This window comes from Rattus norvegicus, chromosome 8, assembly GCF_021556685.1.
Source record: "Rattus norvegicus strain SHRSP/BbbUtx chromosome 8, alternate assembly SHRSP_T2T, whole genome shotgun sequence".
Lineage (NCBI taxonomy): Eukaryota > Metazoa > Chordata > Mammalia > Rodentia > Muridae > Rattus > Rattus norvegicus.
This window is the reverse complement of record NC_141541.1, coordinates 117226297-117254288: the sequence shown is the minus strand read 5'-3', so window position 1 is coordinate 117254288 and position 27992 is coordinate 117226297. Positions and strand designations below refer to the sequence as shown.

General features: G+C 45.2%; 1 protein-coding gene and 1 non-coding gene across 7 annotated transcripts; one reads left to right on the top strand and one right to left on the bottom strand.

Moving 5' to 3' along the window:
- Positions 1–34: 34 nt before the first annotated feature.
- Ip6k2 (inositol hexakisphosphate kinase 2) lies at positions 35–26161 on the bottom strand. 6 transcript variants are annotated; one of them, XM_087563544.1, is made up of 7 exons: positions 26097–26161; positions 10800–11132; positions 9046–9114; positions 8731–8953; positions 7782–7957; positions 1228–1403; positions 35–813 (listed from the first exon to the last, which is right to left on the bottom strand). In XM_087563544.1, the coding sequence occupies exons 2-7, from the start codon at positions 10999–11001 to the stop codon at positions 313–315; spliced, it is 1347 nt and encodes a 448-aa protein (XP_087419670.1). In that variant the 5' UTR covers positions 11002–11132; positions 26097–26161; the 3' UTR covers positions 35–312. The 6 variants fall into 6 exon arrangements, 5 of the variants coding, with proteins under 5 accessions (XP_087419670.1, NP_067692.2, NP_001418518.1 ...); NM_021660.3 differs by lacking the exons at positions 9046–9114; positions 26097–26161 and adding exons at positions 23474–23530; positions 24259–24326 and having other exon boundaries at positions 10800–11173; NM_001431589.1 differs by lacking the exon at positions 9046–9114 and having other exon boundaries at positions 26097–26155.
- On the top strand, positions 11816–11964 carry LOC120094456 (small nucleolar RNA SNORA28). Its single transcript, XR_015628312.1, has one exon. It is a non-coding gene; the product is annotated as a small nucleolar RNA SNORA28 (small nucleolar RNA).
- Positions 26162–27992: the final 1831 nt, after the last annotated feature.

Here is a 27992-nt window from a genome sequence, read left to right as displayed (position 1 = left end):
CTGCATGCTTAGAAAGAATGACAGCACCACTGTATACAATAAACAAAAAGATCTGTATTAGAACATTTACACTCAGGGAAGAAAGAGGTATCTGCATCATCAAATGTGGAATGTTGAAGAAATAGTTAAAATAAATAAAAGGCTCTGAGCCATCTGGGGCTGGCTCAGGCTGGGGGGGGGGGGGTTACAGGGGCCACTGTCTATCAGCTCCAGGCTGCAGAGGCCAACACCTAGCCATACTGGCCTGCTTCCCGACAGCACAGCTGTAGGGGGACACAAAGCGTCTCTCAGGTACTGGACTAGCCAGCAAGCTCACTCCCCACTCTCCTCACTTATCTCTGTGACAATGTCTATCAGGCTCTGCAGCCCAAAGATATAGCCAGCATCCTGGCCCTCATGCACCACACTGTCCTCGCCATAGAGCCTGCAGGTGGTGTGTGCAAAGTCGATCATGCGCACGTCCACTGAGCTGGCACCGAGAGGCTTGTAGGCATAGGCACCAGCAGACTCATCAGCCGACTCTTCTGAGAGGTCCTCCAAGTCCTCAGCATCTGAGTCCAGGGTCACCTCTGGCCATTCCTTGCCATCATAAATGACCAGTAGGGAACTTGAATAGAAGCGGTAGGATTCCTGTCGCTCCAACACGGCCTTAAGCTCAGTTAGCTTCTTGAGCACAGGGCCCAGGAGCTCACGGCGCAGGTACCGCCCATTGTGAAAGAACTGGAAAAGCGCCTCCTTGAAGCCCTGCACTGAAAGCTTCCGTCCATGGTACTTGTTCATGAACATGAGCTGCCCAGTGCCTGCCTGGTACACCTGTGAAAAAGACCAGCAAGTCAGGGTCAAAGGGCCATTTCAAGACATACCCATTGGGTGAATGCAGGTGATGTGACTGGCTGGTGAGATTTCAGTCTTTAATGCTGGAGAACAAAGCCAGGGCCTTGTGTATACAAGGCAAACTCTACCATTGAGCTTATCTTCAGCTAGTGGAAATGTTTTGGGTTCTGGGTACCAAACCCACTGCCTCAAGCATGCTGGGTGGGTGCGCTCTCTACTGAGATGTATCCCTACTAAAGTCTGTTTGCTGTTTTAAATGAAGCAAACTGAGTGTATTAAGGGCAAGTGGGGGAGACGGAGTGGGAGGAGTTCCAAGGAAGAGTGCCCCAAATGTGAGCTCTTCTGAGCACTTCAGAACACTACACCACAGTCATAATATCTAGGCACAATCACCTGCATGCCACACACTCGAACGCCAATGACTGCAGATGTGCTCTGCTGACATTTTCGGATCTGGTTAGCTGCTTTTTCCTCTGAAGCATCGTCGCCATGCTGGCGTGTGCCCATCTTGAGGTCCAGGACACAAGGCACCTCATAGCGGCAAGTCAGGTTCTCCAGCAAGATGAATTCTGAGTGATTAAGGGCAACAGCACAGAAGGAAGTACCTGCATGTAATGACTCAAGAAGCCCACAGGACACTCTCCACTAGCTGTACTGTCTCCCATGGAGGGGGACACTCTCCACTAGCTGTACTGTCTCCCATGGAGGGGGACACTCTCCACTAGCTGTACTGTCTCCCATGGAGGGGGACACTCTCCACTAGCTGTACTGTCTCCCATGGAGGGGGACACTCTCCACTAGCTGTACTGTCTCCCATGGAGGGGGACACTCTCCACTAGCTGTACTGTCTCCCATGGAGGGGGACACTCTCCACTAGCTGTACTGTCTCCCATGGAGGGGGACACTCTCCACTAGCTGTACTGTCTCCCATGGAGGGGGACACTCTCCACTAGCTGTACTGTCTCCCATGGAGGGGGACACTCTCCACTAGCTGTACTGTCTCCCATGGAGGGGGACACTCTCCACTAGCTGTACTGTCTCCCATGGAGGGGGACACTCTCCACTAGCTGTACTGTCTCCCATGGAGGGGGACACTCTCCACTAGCTGTACTGTCTCCCATGGAGGGGGACACTCTCCACTAGCTGTACTGTCTCCCATGGAGGGGGACACTCTCCACTAGCTGTACTGTCTCCCATGGAGGGGGACACTCTCCACTAGCTGTACTGTCTCCCATGGAGGGGGACACTCTCCACTAGCTGTACTGTCTCCCATGGAGGGGGACACTCTCCACTAGCTGTACTGTCTCCCATGGAGGGGGACACTCTCCACTAGCTGTACTGTCTCCCATGGAGGGGGACACTCTCCACTAGCTGTACTGTCTCCCATGGAGGGGGACACTCTCCACTAGCTGTACTGTCTCCCATGGAGGGGGACACTCTCCACTAGCTGTACTGTCTCCCATGGAGGGGGACACTCTCCACTAGCTGTACTGTCTCCCATGGAGGGGGACACTCTCCACTAGCTGTACTGTCTCCCATGGAGGGGGACACTCTCCACTAGCTGTACTGTCTCCCATGGAGGGGGACACTCTCCACTAGCTGTACTGTCTCCCATGGAGGGAGTTCAGGGCCAAGGAAAGGTCTGAGGCAGCCCTGCTTGCTTTGTCAGGAAAGCACAGACGCATCAGAGGCCCACGGCCCCAGCCAGGGATACACATACTATTTTCCTGAACTCGGCTTGGTAAAAGATCACAGTCTAACAGCACACTGTCTTCAATTATAAATGTTAACAGCAAGTAAGATGAATAAATCCTGTACCTGAAATATGAACTATGACTAGGAGCATGAAATATGTTTCAATTGTAAAAATGTCTGCTTACTAGCCAAGTCTAGAAAGAATGCACAGCCGTAGACAGTGTAAGACCTGGCTGCTATGGAACACATTCTGTGGCCCAAACTGGCCTTGGACACAGTGATCTCATGCATCTGGGTTCCAAGCCTGTGTAACCATGCTTGGCTCTGAGTGCCCAGAGTGCCATTTCACCATTCCCTATTTATCAGGAACCAGTGCTGCCCAGAACAGAAATCAGTAACCCATAGCCCACAGTTGTATGGTTTATAACCTAGGGATGGATTTTACATTTCTGGAGTGCAGGGGTTGGAACCAGGGCCTTGTACCTCCTAGGTAAGTACTCTACAATCGAGCCATAGTCTGTTTTCCTTTTTTTTTTGGGGGGGGGGGTTTGTTTTGTCTTAGATAAGAGCCTCATTGTGTAGCCCCAGCTGGGCTGAAACTAGGAGATCTGCTGGCATCTGTCTCCTTAGTGGTGGGATTAAAAGCACAGGCTACCATACCCAATTATTATTTTTTTTCTTTTTTTTTTTTCCGGAGCTGGGGACTGAACCCAGGGCCTTGCATTTGCTAGGCAAGTGCTCTACCACTGAGCTAAATCCCCAACCTCATACCCAATTATTATTACTATTATTATTTTATTTAAAGATTTCTAGTCAGCACGGTGGTGTACAACTTTAATCTTAGTCTTTAGGGGGCAGAGGCAAGAGGATCAAGGCTAGCCTGATCTACAGTAAACTCTAGGATATCTAGGACTACATATAGAGACCAGGCTCAAAACAACAAAAGGAAGGAAGGAAGGAAGGAAGGAAGGAAGGAAGGAAGGAAGGAAGGAAAAAAGGATTTCTAAAGTCTGTGTATCTCTGTGTGTCTGTATTGGGTGGTGCAGAGTGATGATTCAGATTCTCTGAGCTGGAGTTACAAGTGGGTACGAGCCACCTAGTTGGATACTGGGAACTGATCTAGTGGTCTCCAATAGTGGTGTCAACTCAAACACAGCTATCTTTACCGCTCAAATTTATATTTTTAATGCAAAATGTATAATACTTTATCAAATATACAATATTTATGACCTAGGAAAATGATGGTTAATTCTGATCTGTTTGGATCCTCAGAATCCCTGCAAAGTCTGGATATGGCTGCATATGCCTGCATAATGCTGCATATGCATGTTTAAGATGAGATGTGAGGTGATGGCAGAATTTCCTGAAGTTTGAGGACTGGATAGCCTGGAGTAAGTACACAGAGAAGTGACAACAGACACTGCCTCAAATAAGCTGGAAGGAGAGGACTGACATGAGGCTCTTCTCCAATCTCTACAGGTTACCATGGCATCTGCTTACCCCTCACATGCATGTACACATGTATCATACATGAAAATATTTTTAAAAGAAAAGGTTTGGTTACAAGTAACTTTCAAGTTTTATTAAAATGCAGCTACACTAATCCATTTATATTAATATCTACAGATGTTGTAGTGGCAGAGTTGTGACAAAAGACTGTACGGGTTATAAAACATGAAATATTTAGTTCTTTACAGAAAAGGTTTACTGCCTTCTGCATTAAGAAGGTTTACATTAGCTCCTGGGACAGCAAATATACACGGTCATCTCCTAGATCCTCTTTTTCAAACCAGAGAGAAAGACAACTAAAGACTGTTGAACTTGGGACTTTTAGGATCAGTAAAGATATCAGTGTAGGCTGGAGATGTGGCTCACTCAGTAAGAGAGAGCTTGTTGAGCAAGCCCAAGGCCCTGGGTTTGATCCCCAATAGAATGAACAAAGCCTGTTCTCGATAAAAATATATCTAATATGCTTAATTCACATACTTGAAATGATGCTAAAAATCTCACTGTGGTGGACACCTGTGGAGGATTAGGACCCACTTACTCATTATTCCACACATCTAGTAATCAAAGGCAGGCAGACATTTCATCTCTCTTTCCAACTGTATCGCAAGGCTATTCCTTGTAGAATTCCAGCTAAAGACTAACAAAATTAGAAAATCACCCAACAGATGTACTAAGTAAAATTCAGATCATGGGAAACTCCACGTTCTTCAAATGTGAACATGCATGTGTTAGTACTGAAGAACTCTAGCTGTCCGGGGCCTTCTCCCACCTTACACTGTGAGATAGGCGTCATAACTGAACCTGGAACGCATTAACTGACGAGACCAGCTGGTCTCCAGAAAAGTTCCAGGAGACTTCCTGTCTCTGCACTCCACCGATGATTGCAGACCTGTGCTGTCTGTCATGCTGACTTCTCTGTACTGGGGATCCAAATCCAGGTCTTTGTCTTTCTATAGAGAAGCCTTGTCTAACCACAGACACATCTTTCTAGTCCTGGTCCTTATTTACATGCTCTGGCAAGAAATATCTAAAAAGAAAAAATAATACCTTAAAAGTCTCAAACATTTCAAATCCAATGCTATATTAAGAATTCTATATGGATCTGCCCCTTAAACTAACCAACAATAAAAAAGACATTTATTGAGACAAGTAGAAATTATGAATATGAAATAAGCACTCGTTCATTCTTACTGTCTTTGTCTGTGTGTCTCTGTCCCCCTCCACCCCCCACAAACCCCTGTTCTGACACAATGCTTCTCTGTGTACCCTGTTCTGACAATGCTTCTCTGTGTGCCCTGGCTGTCCTGTGTGTACCCCTGGCTGTCCTGTGTGTACCCCTGGCTGTCCTGTGTGTACCCCTGGCTGTCCTGGACTTGCTCTACAGACCAGGCTGGCCTCTGCCTCCCAGGTCCTGGAATTACCACCACCACCCAGTGAAAACAGGTATTTTGTAGTAAAGAATTAGTCTCTATAAGTAGAACTGTATCAATGTTTTAAAATATTTTTGTGGATGTACACACATGTTCACATATGTGTATATGTTTGTGTATATGTGTACATGTGTGTGGAGAACAGAGGCTGAAGCTGTTGTCTTCCATCACTTTCTACCTTTGTTTGTTTGTTTGTTTATTTATTTATTTTTTGGAGACAAGGTCTTACTTACACAAAACCTGGTACTTCATGATTTGGCTAGAGTGGCTAGCTAATGATCCCCAGGGATCTCCTGTGTCTACTTCCCAATGCCCGAATTACAGTTGTGTCCAGCTGCTGTTACATGGATGCTGGGAATCAAACTGGTCCTCATACTAAAATATTTTTACATTTTGGGGATACATGATAAGGTATAAACAGAGAGAATGATACATCTCAGACTTGCTTCACAATCAAATTTAGGAAAATAATTAAAAACTGAACAAGGGTAGGTTACCTAAGTTAGCCCAATGGTAAAAGGGTTTGTTTAGATTGATGAATCTCCCAGTACCAAAAGAAAGAGAAAAAAAAGCTGTCATCTGTCCCTAAGACCTAACATGATTGACTGTAGCCCTCACTCCTCAACAAGGGAAACTTCTCTTCCCAGAGAACTACAACCAAACAAAATACAGAGTTGTGGAGCCCAGTCCCAAGGAATACATTTACAACACAAGCCCTGCCCCTAAGTCTCAGAGAATACTGAAGAAGGGGCAAAAAGGTTGTAGGAGCCAGAAGGTCAGAAGTTCAATGTGAGACTGTACCTCCCAGGAATGTCAGAAGCTACACTCACAGTCACCAACATGCCTGCCTAAACATGAGCTCAACAAGGACAACCACAGACATGTTGAAGAGGACAAGGTAAAGTCCACAAGGCCTCAATGCTATACAAAGAACCACAGGTAAGAAATGCTGGGAGTCGGAGAAACAGTCTTCCCCAGGGAAGAACACATAAATATCAAATGGTCAGCTGTGAAAATATGCATACAAATTACACTGTACGGACTGAGCTGGCTATATATATATCTAGGATATATATTTATATTTAGGATATATTTATATTAGGCAATGTACACACACACACACACACACACACACACACACACGCGCGCGCACATAACAAGTCAATGAAAAGAAAGGCCGTGAATTTGAAGAGAGCATATGGGAGAGTTTAGAGGGAAGAGAAGGTGGAAATGATGTAATTATAATCTCAAAAAATATAATTTAAAAAATGTCAGTTGTGGAACACTGGGCATATACACATATCATGACATGAGATTGAATGACAAGTAATTAGAAATTCCATTTTAAACAGTTTTTCTAATAAAAAAATTCTGAGGAATTTCAAATCATGATATGAGAGAGAAAGATAGACAGACAGACATAGACATAGACACAGACACAGACACAGACGCGCACACACACAATCCCTGGGGGAGATGGGGAGCAGTGAGGTGGTTCAGTAGGTGACTCTCAAGCTGTTCTCCCACCTCCACACATACTGGTGAGCTCCTGACCCCAGCCAAATCCAAGCCTGGGTGCAAAAAAACAAACAAAAAATAAGAGTCTAGTGAATGATAAAAGAAAGGGGAAGAAAAAGAATCCTGGTGCTTTCTTTTGTACAGCTTGTGTAGAAGATTCATTCCTCTCAACTGCGCAGACAAAAATCTGTGATACATTCTACAGGAGTCTGCAAACAGGGACCAGCAGCCTCTTGGCAACCTCAGCTAAAGCCCATCCATCCTGTATAAGATGGCTTCTTCTTGAGGTTCTCAGAGAGCCTCTTCTCTCTTACCTGCACTCGGAAACCAGGTTTTATTCCTAAGAGAGGAGACAGCTGCCCAGTTATCACAGTTGCCCTGGGCACAACTCTAATAGAGGAAATTAGCCATAGCTAGTACAAAACAAAACGAGGCCCATTAGATGGCTCAGTTGGTAAAGACACCTGCCACCAAGTCTGATGACCTGAGTTCAATTCTTAGAACCTCCTTGGCGGAAGGAGAGAACTGACTTGTGCAAGCCGCCCTCGGACCCTCTCGTTTATGCTGTGGTACACACATATGCAAGCACACAGACCCACACCCTATAACGGAAGGCTTCAGGCAGGAGCAGTGGCAGGCACCTTCAAGCCCAGTAAGTAGAAGAGTGCTCTAGTCCAGCTGGGCTGACAGACCCTGCTGTCACAAACCAACCAACTACCCAGCCTGCTTCCCCAGTTCTCTCCCAGCTCCCTTGCTGCCTCTCCCTCTGGGAGGAAGAGCCTTTACAAAGGATACTGTACTGGTTCCGGTGCTTCGCGTTCTCCTTCATCCTCTGTAGCTGCTGCTGATGACACTTCATGCTCCAAGGGTTGTAGTGTTTGAGCTGGGAGCTTACAGTTCCCTTTTTTTCTACACTGTAGTATAAGACTTCAGACTTCTTTAGCCACTCAAATTCTTCTTCTAACTTATGGCTATAAAGAAATAAGGATTTGATAAATCACAATATATTATTGAAATTAAATATGAAAGAATAATGAAGCAAGTTTCAAGAGTGATGGGAATTTATCTGATGTCAATATACATATGTGTGTCGCCCAGACTCGTTACACATCTCAAATGGGTGCATGCTATCGTGTGTACACTTTAGGGAGCTGAGTATAAGTTTTGAAGGGGAGCAATCTACCACCAATCTCTATAGCCAGGTGCAACAATGACCTTTTCTCCCCACTTATGAGGTAGGCAGCCTTCATTCCCTGTTCCCAGGTTCTATGATTCCTGGCCTGGTCCATGAGGTCCCTGACTCTAGGGACTAGGGAAAAGTGAAGTGATGAAACTGTACTGGAATTGTCTACTTAACCACAGTACATACTTAACACTTTTATTTTATATTCTCAAAAGTTCTGCCAACCTGTGGAACTTCTACAGTTCTGACCACACGGGACCTCACTTTGGCAAAGACTAACTTGCCATTCTGTCTCCCACCATTAGCAAGCAACCTCAAGTAGAAGAATGGCTTCAGTGTGCTTGTGACTGGGCACAAAGCAGCTGTGGAAGGAATGAGTGAATTTCTTTGATAGCTGGCACTTCTGCTATTTATGCTAAATGGCATGTTCTAATCTGGAGCCAACAGAGCCAGCTGGCATGTGGAACCAGCACCCCATTACCTACAGGTCTGCCCTGAGCTGCTGGCTGTAGGAACTCAGGTATGACCAAGTCCCAGCAGGACCTCTAAGGCTTCACCTACCTCTTCATCTTCTCCTCTTTTCGGTGCTGGCGCACCCAGTCCTTGGGACTCTTTTCTGTTTCTAGGACGTGATGTTTTTTGTTTGTCCATCTCAGCAGCTTACTTTTTGGTTCACAGTCTGAATTGTCTACAATATCCACAGGTCCATGGTCCCCCTTTAATGGATATGCTATTAAACACAAGTTCCTGTCTTCATCTTCTTCAAAGCGTACTGATACCACACCTGAAATGGGGGTGAGGAGCAGAAACAACTTTTAATTCCACAGAAAAATGCATTCTAGATAACATGATTGTAACATTTGTTTTGTTTCTTACCCTGTTCCTTAGTCTCTATGTTGCCAGAGGCCCCAAACTCATCTGCAAACCTAACAAATATCAAAACAGCTAGAAAGAAGTGACACCATACAAGACAAGCAATTAGGGAGCAAACATGGCCGAGAGACTTCCTCTCTAATGCACTCAACAAGGGAAAGCAAGGGCCAAAGAATTACAAGACACATTTTTCCATCATTGAAAATGTTTATTAATTTTTATGTAACTCTTCTAATCCCAAAAGAGACACAAAAAACATTGCTCTATATAGCTCATGAAAGTTTTTATACCCTACACAGAAACTCCGACGGCCTGGAGGCTTGCTTTAAGGCAGAGCCTGACTGCAGGGGAACACAGGCATGCCCTCAGGTGAAGGCACTGAGGGTGAGGAAAGACTGGGCAAGCAAAGCAAAATAAAGCGGCAAACAATCCACACAGCACAGACACCTGGCAAAGGCTTCAGAGGCAACTACGTGGTGGGCGAAAAGCCTTTTGTCCTTCTCAGTTATGCATTTATTGGTTTTTGTAGTTTGTGTCACAAAAGAACAAAATGAACACCAGCAGATGAGGGGCAGGAACACAGACATGGTAGGTAGCCTTGAAAGCAGCTCCCCCTTTTGAGTCTCTAGGACCTGCCATGTGTAACTGGACAGTCTGTCAGGTGGGAGCACTTCAGCGGTGCCGACGAGCGCCTTACAACCGACTGGCTGAACACCTTTCCTCCTAGTCCTCTCTGCCCCACGATCACTCAATCTGCTCAGTCCTTGCTGCCTGCCCGCTTGTTTGCTGCAGGGGAATGCGTGCTCAGAGAGAGACGACACTTCTGGGCGAAGAGGAGCGGGAGGGGGGGTGTCAGGGGACCACACTTCCCTGTGGGCATAAGGAACGACCAAGGGGATAAAAACGGGGCAGGGGTGGCCAGCTAACAAGGGAACTTTGGCTTTGTCCTGGAAAAAAATAACAGAAAAGGACCAAGTGAGGGTCCCCAACACCCCCAGTCCCACCACATGCATTTCCAAGAGAAAGAGGTAACCCAGTCCACCCTGTCTTTAAAGAACAATGTTTCAATTGTCCCAGGAGAATCTAAGTTGCCCTAGTCTTTTTATACCTGGTAATGCACATTTTAAATTAATTTAATGAGTTCTCTTCTGATTTACAAAAGATTCCTCCCTTCCCCAGGAAAAACCTCACCATGCTGGTGGCTGATGTTTCTTCAGAGTACAATTATAAAACGAGAAAAAGTCACTACATGTGAATCAAAGCGTTGCCTTCTCACAGCAGTTTTGGGGACATTCCGTAACAGCAAAAGGCTTGAGTTGCTTGTACAATCCTCCCACTCCTGCGTTCCATCTGCCTCAACCCTGCTCCCAGCCTACCTAATCTCCAGGGCTTCTGGTTTTCTGGAGGACAAAAAGCAGGCAGCAAGAATTCTGTGTACAATCCTCCTAAAGTCTTCCCGAACTGCCCCATATGGGGTTATGGGTTACCTTGAGCAAGAGACACCTGAACATAAAAAATAACTATACTTCTACCAAAAACAATCTCAAAGCAAACCCAGAAAACAAAACAATTGAGCAATCTTACCAGGGCTTGAAAACTGAGGGTGAGGTGCTGGGCTGAGGGCCAAGAGGAGGAGGAGGAAAACAAAAGGGTAAATGGGAAGAGGGAGGGCTCCCAGGACGCTGCCAGGGCCTTCCACTGGCAAAATCCCTTACATCTCACCAGCCTGGCGACCCCTCTAGCAGCCGGGGGCTCACCTTTGTACTGGGGAGTGAATCTGCGCATCTCAGCTGGGAGGGTCTCGTAGAACTGATGCTCCCTCGGAACCAGGGGCTTGCACAGGGTTGTCTCATTGAACCGGAGAACGCATGAGTGCCCCCCAACCTGGTGGACAAAGGGCTCCAGCAGGATGCCCTTGGTACGGGGCTCTACGTCCATGGTCCTGAAGGCTGGGCTCATCCTCCGGACACAGGCAGCAGGGAGAAAGGGGAGGCAGCGGGATCCAGAGGCCAGCTCGTCCTCCGTTTACTGTCTGTCCTTACAGCCGCCTGTTTGATCTCTGCTCCTCGGTCTGTGCAGGCCAGCACACACTGGCGGAAGCAAACACAATGACATGAGGTTTGGAAGTAGCCTGGGAACCGCCTTACAGTCAGTCAGTCACTGGTCTACTCAGCAGGAAGACAAACAGCAAGAGCTTACATAGGGCTCCGCCCACACCGCCTACTCCTGCCCCGCCTTCTTCCAGGAGAGACAAACACCGGGAGAGGGAGGGGGAAGTACACGGGTGGGGCAGATACTGATGAGCAAAGACTGTGCTCCAGGGGCCCCTAAACTGCCAAACCTGGCCACCACAGCAGGCAAAACACAATGCCACAATGGCGTAAAAACACAATTTCCAACACAGTACTCAGATAAAACCTTACAATTTTATAATTAAGGTTGTCATGCTTAAAGAGAAATGGTTCCTAAGTTACTCTGCTAATTATATTTTTATAAAGTGGGTTTTAACTACAGGGAAAACCAATTTACGTATTGTTTAGTACGATTTACTCTCTCAGGTGTCCGCAAACACTGCCCCTTGCCCAAAGCCAAGCCAAGCCCCATTAACCTTATTAGCAATGTAGTGCTGAACCCGCTTTAATGATTAACGTCTGTATCTAAAAACAACTGATTGAAGCTGGCTAACTCCATTTAAAAAGATACACAGTGTTCTAGGTCACCAACTATTTTTATCAGTTCTCTCCTGATCACCAAATGCTGAGGCACACCTTTAAACCAAAGTTGTGAGGCAAAGTTGAGGCTGTCTGACTATAAGAAGGCATACATTCTCGGACACAGTTTGAGCTTGCTAAAGCAAGAAAGTCTCACCTATTCCAGTGTTCTCTTCCCTATGAGGCAAGCTGTCATATAGGATCAAAGAATAAAAAGAATGCAAACATTCTAGTATTCCAACCACTGTTTCTACAGACTTCCTGAGAAAGCGAGACCAAAGGAAAGCTACTGGCTCATGACCAGTTCCAGAATCACATAGGTCAGGGACCGGACTTACTAAACAGTCAGAGGACAGCTCCCCAATGCACAAGCCTTGGAAACATAATCCAAAGTCTTTGTCAAGATATAAATCTGCTTTTGCTACAGGAGTAATGCTAGGTACCAGGCAGGCCCACGGCTAGGAGGCTGGGGCAAGAGGACTGCCCCAAGTTCAAGACTAGTTTGAACTAAACAAGAGTTTTCCAGGTCTCTTGAAACTCATCTCTCCCCCCATAAGAGATGGCTTGATATTGTCCATATAAGTCCAACATACAAGCCAATGACCTGAGCTTGTCCCAGGAAGCCATGTAAAGGTGGAAGGAGAGAATAGATTCCATAGGGTTTTCTCTGACCTCCACATCTGTGCTCATACAAATACACATCACACATATACTAGTAACCGTTTTTAAATACACCCCCTAAAGAGAGCAGGAGCAATAACTTAATCCAGCTGAGCACCAAACCCACAGCCTACACAAGTACTGGACTTGGTAAGTCATGCTTGTAACCCCAGTGCTGGGGAGGCCGAGATGAGATGAATCTTGGGGCTCACTGGCCAGACAGCTTAACCTCATCAGGGTGCTCTAGCACCAGAGGCCCTGCCTTGAAAAACCAAGGTGAACAACCCCTAAGTAAACACCGGGGACTGACCTGTAGGTTCTATATTAATGTGCACCTATACACACATATGCATTCATATAAACATGCATGCATACGTGTGTGGCACAAGTGTACTGCATCGCACCTGCACAGGCACACATACTGCATACTATTCAAATGTAGTCAACTAAGGGTATCTTTCCATCTACCCCTCCAATGAAAAATTTTTTCTTTTCTTTTTTTTTTTTCGGAGCTGGGGACCGAACTCAGGGCCTTGCACTTGCTAGGCAAGCGCTCTACCACTGAGCTAAATCCCCAACCCCCAGTGAAAAAAAATTTTTTTTTTTTTGGTTCTTTTTTTCGGAGCTGGGGACCGAACCCAGGGCCTTGCGCTTCCTAGGTAAGCGCTCTACCACTGAGCTAAATCCCCAGCCCCCCCAGTGAAAAATTTTAAATGACTCCATGGCATCTCTGTAGAGTGTGGTGTACTGTACATGGTGTGGACAGAGGCCGGTACTGTACATGGTGTGGACAGAGGCCGGTACTGTACATGGTGTGGACAGAGGCCGGTACTGTACATGGTGTGGACAGAGGCCACTTCCACACCCCCCCTCACCCAACTATTTCTTTTTTTTTTTTTTTTTCCCTTTGCCAGAGTCAAATCTGGTGACAGAGAAAATGTCCAAATGTGAAGTGGAATTAGAAAACTGATTAGCCTGTGGTGAAGTGGAGCCAGACTCTTGTCACTCAATTGGGGAATGACTCCAGTCCTTGGTTCCCTTTTTCCTTTAGGGATCATTTTCTGGTCCATAAAATGTAGACCTTCATGTAGACCTCTGCTCCTCCGGTTGTTATTTATTTTTTGATAAAACATTCCACATAAGTTCTGTTCTACTCACATTTAGAAGCAGTAAGGAGGGTGTTTCTGTTCTAAGTACACTGTACTTTCCCAAGCATTACAAAGCCCATCAACTTTCTCCCTTGAGACCTCAGAAGAAAGAAAAGACCAAAGGGGGTGACTCTCTGCCCCACTTGTTTCTCTCTGCTCCACAGGCAGCTTGAGTAGGTTACTAATTGTTTTTCTAATAAAGCAGAGTCTTGCTATATACCTAAAACTTTCAGCAATCTTCCTGCTTCAGACCCTGAAATGCTGTGTATTACAGGCATGTGTCACTGCCTAGCCTGCCAGTGATTTACTAACACCCAAAGACTAAGGCTCAGTTTTTCAGGAGCCCTGGATTAGCAATGGTTACTGTAAAGCTCTTGCAATCTCCGGAGACCAAGAAGACCTACAAAATCCTGGCTTCTAATTTAGCAGCTGTTTTAGCTTTCCACACTGGCTTGTAGTTCACAAACCTACGAGTAAAAGCAGAAAATACCAACTCTAGAAAAGGACAGCATGCCCACAGTACAACCCACTTCAATAACTGTCAGTGCCTTAACTTTTTTATTTTTTAAGTACTGCATGTTAAACCCCTGGGCTCTTAGCTCACTCCTTCTGAATTTACTTAATGAGACAACAAATGGATCCACAGGAGACACTTACTTTGCCTCAAAAAAAGCCCCAGGGTCAGGTGGTCATGGGGGACTGTGTGAGGTAACATAGCCTCATGGTACAAAACAAGCCTTTCCAGTCAATCTCCACAAGGAGCCCTGGGGGCACCACTAAACACCTGCTCAGCACACCTGACACAATCCACAGCTGCACTAGCAGGGACAGTCACGACATTCTCCTACACTGCTGCTAGGAGTACAGAGCCACAGAATCCACAGTGACAGAAAACAGGTAAACAGTTACTGACAGGCCAAAGCAGAGGACAGAGTTGACTGAGGCCCCAGAAACTCTCGGGGGTTGTAGGTGGCCTGAAGAGTATGTGACTAGGATAAATCTGCCAGGAACTCGTCAAATCATGGACTTAAAGTTGCCTCTTTCTGTACATCTTCAGTCACGTATGCCTAGGTCAGCCTGGTCAAAATTACATCATTCTAGTTTTTATATACGCACATACATACATACATACATACATACATACATACATAATGTGTGTGTGTGTGTGTCTGTGTTGGTGTTGTGGTGGTGGTGGTGGTGGTGGTGGTTGCCGTATGTGTGTTTGCCCAGGCTAGCTCTGAACTCACAATCCTCCAGACTGGCTAGCGAGGATCAGAATCTATGCCACTCCCAGCTCTCAACTCATTATGCAAGGGCCACATACTTGGCTTTTCCCAGGCTCTGGTTCCAGTGAGAGGGGCTGGGAGAGAGTGTCCTACTGGGCTGCCCATGCTGGCCTCAGTAGTTAGTCTCTAATGATCCTCCTGCTTGAGCCTCCAGAATGGCTAAGTACAGATGTCACCTGAAATCTTCCTGATCCTTAACTCCCCACCTCCAACCCCACTGTCCCAGCCTCACTGGCCTATGACCCTTGTTTTACTTTCTCCTCCTTGCCTGTCTGTCACCACAGAACATACTGTGCTTATACATTCTGTCTCCTTTTCTCACCTCTGCTTGAAACAAGTTCTGTGGACTAAGGTTTTTTTGTTGTTGTTTGTTTTTGAGACAGGTTCTCCTTATTGTAGCCTTGGTTGGCCTAGAACTCAATATACAGAACAAGCTGGCCTCAAACTCAAGAGATCTGTTTGCCTCTGCCTCAAATGCAAAGATTTATTGATATGTGCACTACCGTGCCAGCCTAGAATTAAAAACAAAATTTATTTTATTTTATATGTATGAACTGCTTGTGTGTGTGTCTATGCACTATGTGCTAGCACAGAAGCTACAAGAGTGTTGATTTTCTGAGACTGGAGTTACAGAGAGTTGTTGCTGAGCCATCATAGGGGTATTGGGAATTGAACCCTGGTCCTGTGGGAGGCAGCCAGTGTTCTTTTATTTTTTTCTTTTTTTTTTCAGAGCTGGGGACCAAACCCAGGGCCTTGCGCTTGCTAGACAAGCGCTCTACCACTGAGCTAAATCCCCACCCCTCAGCCAGTGTTCTTACTGCTGAGCCATCTCTCCAGTCCGATATAAGACATTGTGGCTCTTTGGTTTACTCTTGAATCTCCAGAGTACAAAACAAACAACAAACCCCAGCAGCACAGAAGAGGTGTTCCACAGAACTCCTGCAACACTACCACATCGTGTGTATTATCATCATAGATCATCAGGATGTGAAGGGAAACCCATACCGACGATACAGTGAGCACAGCTGTGAGGGCATGCTGCACGCTTCACATTCCAAGCACAGCCCAGTGCAAACACTTATTACAGACACATTATCAAGTCTGCCTAAACAAGTATAAATGTACCATCTAGGACCAGTTGGTATGGTAGCATTCCAGCAGGGGAAACCCTAGGCTCTTGGTGTTTGTTTGTTTTTTTTTTGTTTTTGTTTTTTTTTTGGTTCTTTTTTTCGGAGCTGGGGACCGAACCCAGGGCCTTGTGCTTCCTAGGCAAGCGCTCTACCACTGAGCTAAATCCCCAACCCCTTGGTGTTTGTTTTTAAGACAGGACCTCAGTTGTACTTCTGGCTGGCCTTAAATTGAAGCTCACTATGTAGACCAAGTTAGCCTCAAACTCACAGGTATCTGCCTTCCTCAGTCCATTACCCAACCTTCACCCAAAGTGCGTGGATTAAAGTCATGCACCACTCTACCTGGTGATTTTGATTTTTTTTTCCTTCTTCTTTTTTTTTTTTTTTTTTTTCAGAGCTGGGGACCAAACCCAGGGCCTTGCGTTTACTAGGCAAGCGCTCTACCGCTGAGCTAAATCCCCAACCCGTGATTTTGATTTTTGAGACTTTATTTAGTTTAGTCTAGTTTTGTTTTTTTGAGACAGGGTTTCTCTGTGTAGCTCTGGCTGTCTCAGAACTAATTCTGTAGACGAGGCTGGCCTCAAACTCAAGAGATCTGTCTCCCTCTGCTTCTCTAGTGCTGGGACTAACGTATACCATCGCTGTCTGGCAACCTTTTTATTTTTTTTTTTTGAGACAGTGTCACTGTATAGCCTAGATGATCTTAAACTTGCAGTGATCCTCTGGCAATTACAGGTGTATCCTACCGTACCTAGCCAAACCCAGATGCTTAATGTTACAACAACTAACCTTTTAGGAAATCCTTTCTTGTGGAAAATCAAGCAAGACAACAGTTTAATAGAATCACCTCTTAAATTGTAACTGTAAAATTTCTATTCAATTATAGTTTAACACAAATAAACTAGAATTCAGAAATTCTTCGCCTATTAAATCACAAAGATTCAAGGAGATCAGGGTGTTCTACTGTCAATGAAAGAAGTCATATTTTGCAGGTAAAGTAAAGCGACATCATGAGTTGCTCTCAAGTGTATACAGCAAGCCTCTCCAGCAATAAGTCTGCCAGGCAACTGTAGGCTAGGTGTCTCAGAAAGCTGACCTGGGAGAAAACCTAGCATCTCATTTCCTGAGTTTCCATAGATGCAGCAAGGGGAATACAATCTATGATAAAATGAACAGAAGAAGGAATTTTAGCAAGCAGGCATAGAGGCACACACCTGTGATCCCAGCACCGGAGGCAGAAACATGAGGACTGAAGCTATGCAATCTCCATTGTTTGAACTATAAAGACTTACAGAAAGTACTAGCTCTCAGGGTTAGTGGCACTCTCCAATTCTGACTCTCAGAAGGTGAAGGGAGAAAGATCTGGAGTCAGTGGCCAGCTCGGGAGTGAGTGACCAGTCTGGGTTACACATACCAAGACCCAATCTCAAAAAACAAGAAAAAAAAAGCAAAGAGAAAGGAGGCGGGAGAAGAGCAGAGGAGAAAGAGAGGGAGAAGGGCAGACTAGGTAAGAATCGTATCAGCTTATGTCACAACAAACTATCAATTTAAAATGTTGAAATGGGGCTGCTAAGATGATTAAATGTGGGGTTGAGGAGATGGCTTAGCGGTTAAGAGCAGTGGTACTCTTCCAAAAGACCTGGGTTCAATTCCCAGCACCCACATGTCAGCTTACAACTGTCTATAACCCCAGTCTCAGGAGATGGACACCCTCTCTGGTTTCCACTGGCACCAGACATGCAAGTGGTGCACACACATACAAGTAGGCAAAAACATCCGTGCACATAAGTATTTAAAAATAATTTTTAAAGATTTATTTATTATATTTAAGAACACCGTCTTCAGACACACCAGAAGAGGGCATCAGATCTCATTACAGATGGTTGTGAGCCACCATGTGTTTGCTGGGATTTGAACTCAAGACCTCTAGAAGAGCAGTCAGTGAGCCATCTCTCCAGTCCCTAAAAATATATTTTTTAAAACATGGTTCATTGGGTAAAGGTTTTTGCAGTTGTGTCTGACCACTTAGGTTCAATTCCTGGAACCTAGTGTGAAGAACTGACCCCCGTAAGTTGTCTACTGACCTTCACATGCATAGAGTATTTGAAACTCCTTTAAATACTAATTCTGACCATACCTTACTTTTAACACCAGGAGAGAAAACAGAATGGTGGAGTATTCCCAAAACTGATATAAAAACAAAGACAGTTTCCCAGCTCTTCAAGGGTTTTGAACTACCCACCGAGCAACACTGATGTAGCACATACTTTGGGCTTAAGAAATTCACTCCATATTGGAATCTGTGAGAAATGGTTCACATTTCCCCAAGTGAAGATTATGACCCAGGTTATAATACTTAATCCTGTAAGGCACAGGATAATCAGAGGAGAAAACAACCAACTTCTCAACTTTCAATAATAATGGGGTAGATTTTAACAGAAATAAGTGCTGGGGGTTTTGCTTTCTTTGAAACAGGGTCTCCTGTAGCCCAGTTTGGCCTTGAACTTGCTAGGTAGCTGAGAATCACTTTGAACTTCTGATCCTCTTAAGTTTACCTCCTAAGTGCTGGAATTATAGGTGAGCACTACACAGAGCTTGTGTATGGTGGGGATTGAATCCGGGGCTATACACAGTATTAGGAGAACATTCCTGGCCATGTTTTGTTTTGAAACAACAGTCTACCTATGTCACTCAGGTTGGCTTTAAAATCACCATCCTTCTGCTTTGACCTCCTGAGTGCTGAGATTATAGGCCTGAACCACCATGAGCTCTTGTTTATTAAACACTTACTGTTTACATGGCTCCTCCATTCTTACAACTCTCTGGGAGAGGTACTGATTACTGTCCTTACAGGTGTGAACATGAGGCACTTATTATCCAGGTCTCGGCACAGAAAAACAACAGATGCCTGAAATCAAGGACTCACTGCCAAGAGCACAGAATCATTCTAACCTCAAGGAGTTAGGGCTTCTTTGCTTGCTCTAAGGCTCTCCCCACCCACAGCAGTCGATGAACCTCCAGGAGCAATAGGTACAGAGACAAGGCACGAAAGCCCTGCACAGACTCCACCTCTGCACTTCAAAACTGAGTATCCATTTTCTACACGTTTCTTTTTTTTTTTTTTTTCTTTTTTTTTTCGGAGCTGGCGACCGAACCCAGGGCCTTGCGTTTGCTAGGCAAGTGCTCTACCACTGAGCTAAATCCCCAACCCCAAGTTTATTTCTTATTTAAGAAAAAGCAAGCAAACAAACAAACAGTGTGTGTGTGCACATAAGTGTGTGTGCCAATGCATGGAAGCTAAGAGGTGATGTGGGTGACATCCTAAGAAATGCTGTCAGCTCCAGACAAGATTCTATGCTCCCTGTCTTCAGCGCTTCTTTTAATCCCAAATCTGAAACAAAGGGTACCAAAATGATGTGGACTTCATGGACAGTCAACCCCAACATGCTCCAGCCAGCACCCCCAGTGAACTGGAACAAGGGTCAGCCCTATGCAACATCAGATCCTGTGCCTCAAACAACTTTAGTAACCTCCTCTGGGTCTTCTCGAGACCGCCTTCAGGCAAATATTGTACCTCTAGGCTTTACAACAATATTACACGTTCACTGATTCTGTCTATGGACAGTCAGCTTTCCTCCAGGAACAAACCAGAAAAAGGAAAAGAGAAAAAAAAAAAGAAAGCAAGCCAGCCAGCCTTGTGAGAAAACTTCTAAGACAGTACCATTCATAACACTATGTCCTAAACAGCCTTCCCAAACCCGAGGCTTCTAAACCGTCTTTAAAGTCTACTTCAAGGAAAACAAACCCGGCTATATTTGTAGTTTTGTGAGAAGATACGTATGCTCCGGTCAAGGAAAACGAAACTGAGGAATGAGGACCGAATACTAAAAGAGCACTTGCACTTTGACATCATCACTCGGTGTGCCATGTGCATAAGCATTCATTCCTATTCTTTCTCTTACAACAAGAAAATTATGTAGCTTCCAAAGTAAAGACTCTGAGAAACAAATACATTCCTGTCCTTTCCTTTCCCAGGCCTTATTTGGCCAGTTAACCACACTTATCAATATTCAGGCCACAGATCTATGAACAGCTGCCACCTGTCACCCCCACAAAGGTCTATACTCCCAAATGTTCCAGGACCGTTTACCATGGGCTCAGAGTTCTCAATGCAGACAGAACATCCCAACTGCGCAATGACGTTATCACGCATGAGGCCTTGGGAAGGCACTTTTCAGTCACTGAAGGCCCTACACAAATCCCACGAAGACCAAAGAAGCGGGACCTACATCTGCACATTCGAATATGCATGGTAAGAAAGCTGCAAACAGCCCGGTATAGTGGCACATGAGTTTAGTACCAGCTCCCCAACACTCGGAGGCAGAGGCAGGCAGATATCTGGGGGTTCTGTGTAAAGACAATTCAAGACTGAGACAGGTAAGAATTTAGGTGGTAGGCAGTGCAGCAGGTCACACATAGTCTCAACACTCAAAAGGCTGACATGTTCTCTTAAGTGAGACTCCATCTCAGGAAATAAAGTGCTGGGTGTGCCGGTGCGTGGCAGGCAGACCTCTCCAAGCTCACTCAGCCTGGTCTACACTGCAAACTTAGCCAGAGTGACATGCTTAGATCCGGTCTCAAAAAAAAAAACAAAACAAAACAGAAGTTCTTTGTACAGCTATGTTAAAAACTTCTGTCTTGGGTTGGGGATTTAGCTCAGCGGTAGAGCACTTGCCTAGCAAGCACAAGGCCCTGGGTTCGGTCCCCAGCTCCGAAAAAAAGAAAAGAAAAAAAAAAAAAAAGAAAGAAAGAAAACAAACTTCTGTCTCTAGCAACTGATTTCAAAAAATAGTATAAAAAATTAAAAATTAAAATTTGGGTAGGGAGAACAGCTAGAGAAAATATTATTATATTATTATCCACTGTTCATTTTATACTTACAGAACAACAACAGTCTGTTACTCTCCTAAAATAAGCAGCAAAGGGTGGTGCAATATTTTTGTATTCCCCAGTGGAGCAGAGACAAGTGCCTGCAGCCCCATGGGACATCACATTTCTGTGTGTGCAGCTAGAGTTTGGAAAGGCTGTTTGTTGGTCCTAAAGCAGCCCCAGCCAGAAGAGAAGCACAAACCTCAGGACAAGGACTGGTAGGGTGCTGAGAGCTAGTATGAACGGAGGGATTTAAGACAGAGCAATAAGGGGGCTGGGGATTTAGCTCAGTGGTAGAGCGCTTACCTAGGAAGCGCAAGGCCCTGGGTTCGGTCCCCAGCTCCGAAAAAAAAAAACCAAAAAAAAAAAAAAAAAAAAAAAAAAGACAGAGCGATAAGGCCCATATGGAGCCATTAATATCATATAGGGTCAGTAGAAGAGAGGGAGCGTCCGCTCTTAAGTCCAGCTGTGTGAGGTCCCACCCTGAAATCAACTGCTTGCACTCATTCCTCTCCTCACAATGAAAAAGCAATCACCAGGCCAGGAGCTCTGCTTTTTGGTCTATAACACATTTTATTCCATTAAAACACAAGCTTTATTCTTCCTTCTTTAGATCTGAACTTCAGCAACTAACTTCTTTTTCTTCCTTTCCTCGTCCCTTTTACTGAGACAGAGTCTTGATAAACAGTGCAGGCTGGTCTTAAAAACAGGCAGTCCTGCCTCAGCCCCATAAGTGCTCAGAGAATGGGGGGAACCACACCTGGCTTTAGACCATTTTTAAATGAGTGGTAAAATTAATGGATAAGGGCCGGAGAGATGGCTCAGCGGTTAAGAGCACTGACTGCTCTTCCAGAGGTCCTGAGTTCAAATCCCAGCAACCACATGGTGGCTTGCAACCATCTATAATGGGATCTGATGCCCTCTCTTTTCTGGTGTGTCTGATGACAGCTACAGTATACTCATATACATTTAATAAATAAATATTAAAAAAACTAAAAAGATTAATGGATAAACACTATTTTGATCAACTATGAATTTCTGTTGTATTAAGAATAATCCAGGGGTTGGGGATTTAGCTCAGTGGTAGAGCGCTTGCCTAGGAAGCGCAAGGCCCTGGGTTCGGTCCCCAGCTCCAAAAAAAAAAAAAAAAAAAAAGAAGCAAGAATAATCCAAAGTGAGCAGAAAGTTTTATAGAGATCTTCTATGACAGGGCAGACAAAAAAGTTGGCCTTGATGGCACAGCCATGGAAGCCCAGCTCCTTGGGAGGCTGAGGCAGGAGGATATAAGCTCAAGGGCTACCCAGATAACAAGGGAAGCTCAAGACCAGTTGAGAAATTTTCCAGTCTTTACTAAATCAAATAAAATAAATAAATAAATAAATAAAGATGGATGGATAGATTAATTTTAAAGGCGGTGAGGGTTAAACATGGAGCTCAGGGTCAGTGCACTTGTCTGGCATGCATAGGCCCTGGATTCCATTCCTAGAACTGAAAGAAGCAAGCAGATAGAAGACCCCCTGGGTGATTTTGGCTACACTCAGGAGCTTAGAAAGCAGACACTGGACTGCAATCTCCCAGACACCAAGATTCAAGAAACCTGAGGACTGAAATCCATCAGCTCAGAGCAAGGTGATTAGGATGAAACACTTGACAGGAACTAGATGGAAAACAGGAATGAAGTATGTACCACAGAGAGTTCCAGCACAGGAATTTAATAGTAGCTGTAGCTGTTAGCATTTTCATTCTTTGTGAAAGTTTCTGTAGACACTGACCAACCACACTAGATTTGGGGTATGTAATCCTCCCTACTATTTGAGCCTGAACTAAATTTCACATTGGTGGAAAAAAACAAAACAAAACAAAACAAAAGACCCCTCAGGGGCCAGAGATGGATCAACTGGTGCTTGCTGCATAAGCCTGGCAGCTTGAATTTGTTCCTTGAAGCACATACAAACAGAAAGAGAACTGATCAATCCACAATATTCCAGAGTCTGTCCTCCATAAGTACCCTGTCTCTCTCACAAACTATACACAAAGAGAATAACAAGAGATTTAAAAGTTTTAAAGACGGAGCTCTTCCCACACTGCCTTGGCTGTGTGGACTTAGAATTGTCTCTGGATCACAGGTCTGCAACAAGCTGAATACGGCTTGGTGGCTCTTTCTCAACTTCTGACACGAAAGATTAACAAGAGGGAGGCTTCAAATGCAGCTACTCGTCACAGCCAAAGGTCAGTAAGCACAGGGAATGGTCAACAAAAACCAGAGGCTCTATCCCGCAGCTGCTTCAATAACCATATCACAAGAAGCCAGAGGAGCAGGTAAACTGAAGAGACTAAAGAGCCAGCTCAGTCAGAGTGCTATGAGCAGATCTGCATCCATGAGTTAAACAAATCTGAAGTAAAAACTTCAGATGGGCCAGTATATAGGAGACCTTTAAAAAAAATAAGGAATTACAAGATGTTAAGCAGAGTAATGGCACTGTAGATTGGATAGCTAGCTTTTTCTTCCTCTTAAGACATGGACTTGCTACACAGCACAAGCAAGCCTGACTTTGTGAACCTCCTACCTCATTTTTGAGTACCGGGATTCACTCACAACTCCAAAACTTCTTGTCTTCAGCACTCTAAAATGTGTAAACAAAGTTACATTTTTGGGGCTATGGGGATATCACTCAAGTATGATTTCAAAAGTCCTGGATCTGAGACTCAAAGCAAAACAACGAAAACATTTCTGGGATATACACCTTCCAAAATTCAGCTTTCTTCTATTTTTCCTTCTTTAAAGAGTGAGGCAAAGGATTGGAGAGGTTGCTCAATGGTTAAGCACACTGCCTACTCTTCCAGAGGTCCTGAGTTCAATTCCCAGCACCCACAAGGCAGCTCTCATCAGTCTACAACCGTAGCCCCATGGGATCTCGTGCCCTCTGGTGCACCTACATAAGGACAAAATACCAAAAAAAAAAAAAAAAAAAAAGTACTTGTGATGGCTCAGGACTAGGGAGGCAGAGGTAGGCAGGTCTTTTGTATTTGAGGACGGCTGGTCTACCAAGCAAGTTCTAGGACAGCCAAGGTGACGCAGAGAAGCTCTGTCCCAAAAAAATAAAATAAAATATGCTTTAAAATGTAATCATACGGGTTGGGGATTTAGCTCAGTGGTAGAGCGCTTGCCTAGGAAGCGCAAGGCCCTGGGTTCGGTCCCCAGCTCCGAAAAAAAGAACCAAAAAAAAAAAAAAAATGTAATCATACTAAAATCATCTCCTTATTATTTTCTATTGTAAATAATATGGTCTATTTATAAAATAGTCCTTCCACGATATGAAATAATTTCCCTTGTGAGCATTAGGGCAAACACCTCTAATCCTGGCACATCAGAGGCAGGGGCAGGCAGGTCTATGAGACCAAGTCTCAAACACACAAACCTCTTCTCTTAAAAGGGAAAATCTTCCCCAGTGTATCCTCTTTATGAGCCAACAATGGAAAATTTCCACCTCAACAAGCTGGCCTCAGGAAGGTTCAAACTCATCCTTGTTGCCTAGATACCAGTGACATCTCTGGGGCTTACAAAAGGCCCTGACATCCTCTGCAAAGGAAAGGAAGTTTCATCAGTCAGCAATTACTCCTGGTTCATTCTAATGCTCAGATACTTGGTTGTAAAGACCAAAATCTGGATCCTAGGAAACTCCAAAGCACCAAAGAAGTCTATTACATAGGACAAATTGGTTTTGACAACGGTAACAGGTCTAGTCCTGCTACTGACGCACTTGAATTCTACTTGTAACAGAAAATTAGAGTAAAGGTAGGTGGACCAGTCTGAGTAACAGTCAACAGTTCAACCCATTTGATGTCCAAAAAAATGTGGTAGGCAGTCAGATGCCCTGTTCACACCAAGCATAAGTACTCATTTTGTATTTCTATCTGCAGCTAAAATTAAAACAACAAAACCCTACAATTACACTCTCCACGGCAACAACTTGGTAAATAAGTATCTCCCATCTCTTAAAATGTTATCCCAGGGGAAAATGCAAAAGCAGCAAACATTTTAAATATTGAAAATCAACAAAAATGCTGTTAACAATGAAGGTCCTTTAAATATTTAATATGTATCAGCACCATATTTGCTGTTTCAAAAACTTTCAGGTCTTCTTTTGGGTCTTTTTATTTTCATAAATATTCGTTGACAATTCCAAACATGTATACAACGCATTTTGACCATTTCCACCCCCCCTGGTCCCCTCTTATCCCCCTCCCTCTCTGGATCCTGCCTCTGGATCCCTTCGGTACTTTTTCTTACAAATATTCTCTATGTACATTTTGCTAACGAAATGTTTATTTACATGCGATGTCTAGCTCTATTTCCTTTAGCATGTAAGAAGAGCACTAGATTTCACCAGTTCCTACATTTCCCACTCATTTTTCCACTAGCACAGATTGATATTTGAAAGAAATTAAAATTCTAAAACTAATCAAGTCATTAGGAAGGATGCGTAAGATACAGTCTTGTTCTCAAACGTGAACAAAATCGCACTCGCGGTAGGAACATCAGCATTAGGGGAAAAAAAAAAAGACATCTTCTGATTTTAAGGTCTTGAAGGAGGAGGAAAAAAGTAAGGTTGGATACGCAGATCACCTTCCCCCCTCCCCCGATCAAATAGGAGCTGACTGGCACAACTGACGTTCAACACCCAAAATGGCTGCACATCTGCCGGCCCAGGTAGCAGTACCTGAGGATCCCGGCTGACCCCTTCATCCAAAGATAAAGACCCCATCCTCAAAGACCTGGGAGATCGTGGCCGGGCGACCTCTCAGATAAGAGATACTGCCCACCGGAAGACCCAGGAAGACCGCTTCAAAAACGGAGAAAGACAGTCGTCGTCTCCTGCCCCCACCCCCGACCCCCCAGTTCCAGTAGACCCTCTCCAATGCCGGGGGAAGAGATCCTGCTCCCCCTCAGTGGGAAACGCTACTCTCCCCAATGACAAGAAGATACAATGCCCCCCCCCCGTAAATAGGGGGAAATGACTCCACAAAAAAGGGGGGAGACCGCTTCACAATGACAGCGAGAGGACCCCTTTCCCAAATCATCTGGAAAGCCTCCCAGGGATCACGGAGCCCGGCCGCTAACAGCACCGAAAACCTCTTCCCTTGAGCCCCGGGGTGACAGGGCCACGGGCCGTGCGGGGCGGGCGTTACCTGCGGCCACAGCCCAGTCCCGCGACGCTTCCGTCCTATTGTTTCTCTTCCACCAAAATGGCTGCGGCCGGGCTCGGCCCCGCCCCCCAGCCTCGCTCCCGGCGCCCCTCGCTATTGGCTCGCACCCTAAGTCGCGCAAGCAGACTCAGGCAGCCTGAAAGACTGTTGCTAGGGCGCCGGGATTCGCTTCGGGCGGCTTCCTGAATGGGCGAGGGGTAGGGAAGAGGCGGAGCGTTGTCCTGGGTGAGGAGGGTAGCCAGTATGTTCTGTAGTGGAGGTAACTAACTGATGGGCTGCGTGCCAATGGGTCGATTGCCGAATGCCTCGGATAAGGGTAGATGGACAGACAGTCCTGGTTTGCCCCGCACTGGGGAGTTTCCTAGGATACAGGAATGTCAAGGCCAAAATTCATTCTGTGACAAACTGCAAAGCTGGCAGATGGATGAACAGAATTGCAGGTGAACAGTCGCTAAGATGAATAAAGGGATAGCAATGTGGAGCAGAGAGAATGACTACAGACGACAAATACATGGCTCTATAGCGGGCCGGTAAGATGGCTCGACGGGTTAAAGGCGCTGATAGGAGTGCAGTCTTTGGGACTCACATGGTGAAAGGAGAGAACTGACTCCTGAAAGTTGTCTTCTGACCTCTGCAAGAGTATTGTGACAATCTTGAATTCTCTCTCTCTCTCTCTCTCTCTCTCTCTCTCTCTCTCTCTCTCTCTCTCCCCCTCTCTCTCTCTCTCTCCCTCTCTCCTCTCTCTCTCTCTCTCTCTCTCTCTCACACACACACACACACACACACACTATAATTTTAAAAATGTTTAGACAGGTGAACAGATGAATGTGAACAGATGGACAAAATTAAAGGTCAGCAAAATGGATAGAGTCCTCGGTAAATTGGTGGGTTTGGAACTAGGTTTGCCAAGCTCCAAAGTATAGAGCTCACCCAAGACTCTTTTGTCCCGGAGCCTGTGTTATTCAAAAGGGCTCCTTCCTGAGTGAGCAAGTGACAATGTAGCCAGGAGAGGCAAGGAATGTGGTGGGGAACATTGACAGTGGGATGACCCTCCTTCTCTGCTGTTGTCCTTTCCGTAAAAAAGGTCAGAGTTGTAACCCTGCCTCCTGGGCATTTGCTCAAAGGTTTTTAAAACTCAAGTATTTATTAAGCACCTTCACTCTATAGTAAATACAGTAAACAGAATTTTTTTTAAATCCCTGCTTTCTAAAGGCAGACAAGAGAAACTCTTGTTCTACCGGTTCCTCTTGGAATCCCTGTCCCCTGAGGCTTTCATGGCTCTGTGCTCACCGGTCTCCTTCCAGTTTTTCATCTTCACATTTTCCCCCTCTGTCTATACATACTTACCCAGGCTCATGGCTATGTTTTCAAAATACTGATTTATTGATCAGGATCCCACTCTGTAGCCCAGGCTGGCTTCAGAGTTACAGCAACCCTCCTGCAACTTCCTCCCTCTTACCGGGATTACAGGCATGAACTAAGAGGTCCAGGTTTCAGGCTCATGACTTTAAATGCCAACCTCATGTTAATCAACCCCAAAAGTGTTTGCCCGGTTCAGACTCTTCCTGATTTGGTATTCAGCTGTCGAGAGACACCCTGCACTCTGGCTTGGTGTGTTACACCCTGCACTCTGGCTTGGTGTGTTCCTTGACTGTTTTGCTATGGCTGCTGTTGCATTGTTTGTTTTGCATCTTCCTGTTGTGGCAGGAACTTGTGCTGTCTCAGGAACGACGCCACTTTTTGACAAGGCCATGACTTGACTATCTAATCCCTGCAAGCCTCTCTCCAGATCACTGTCTCAGTTCCTGCCCAACCCCCTGTTGATCTTTCTGCCTTCAGCCCACTCCCCACAAATCAGCCTGCAGATGAGTAGCCCCT

Coding starts and splice junctions, on each gene's coding strand:
- Ip6k2 (XM_087563544.1), bottom strand. CDS start 11,001: ATGAGCCCAGCCTTCAGGACCATGGACGTAGAGCCCCGTACCAAGGGC. Junction 7,958..8,730: donor AAAGAGGAGAAGATGAAGAG/GTAGGTGAAGCC, acceptor ATTTCTTTATAG/CCATAAGTTAGAAGAAGAAT. Junction 814..1,227: donor TTCGAGTGTGTGGCATGCAG/GTGATTGTGCCT, acceptor TCTTTTTCACAG/GTGTACCAGGCAGGCACTGG.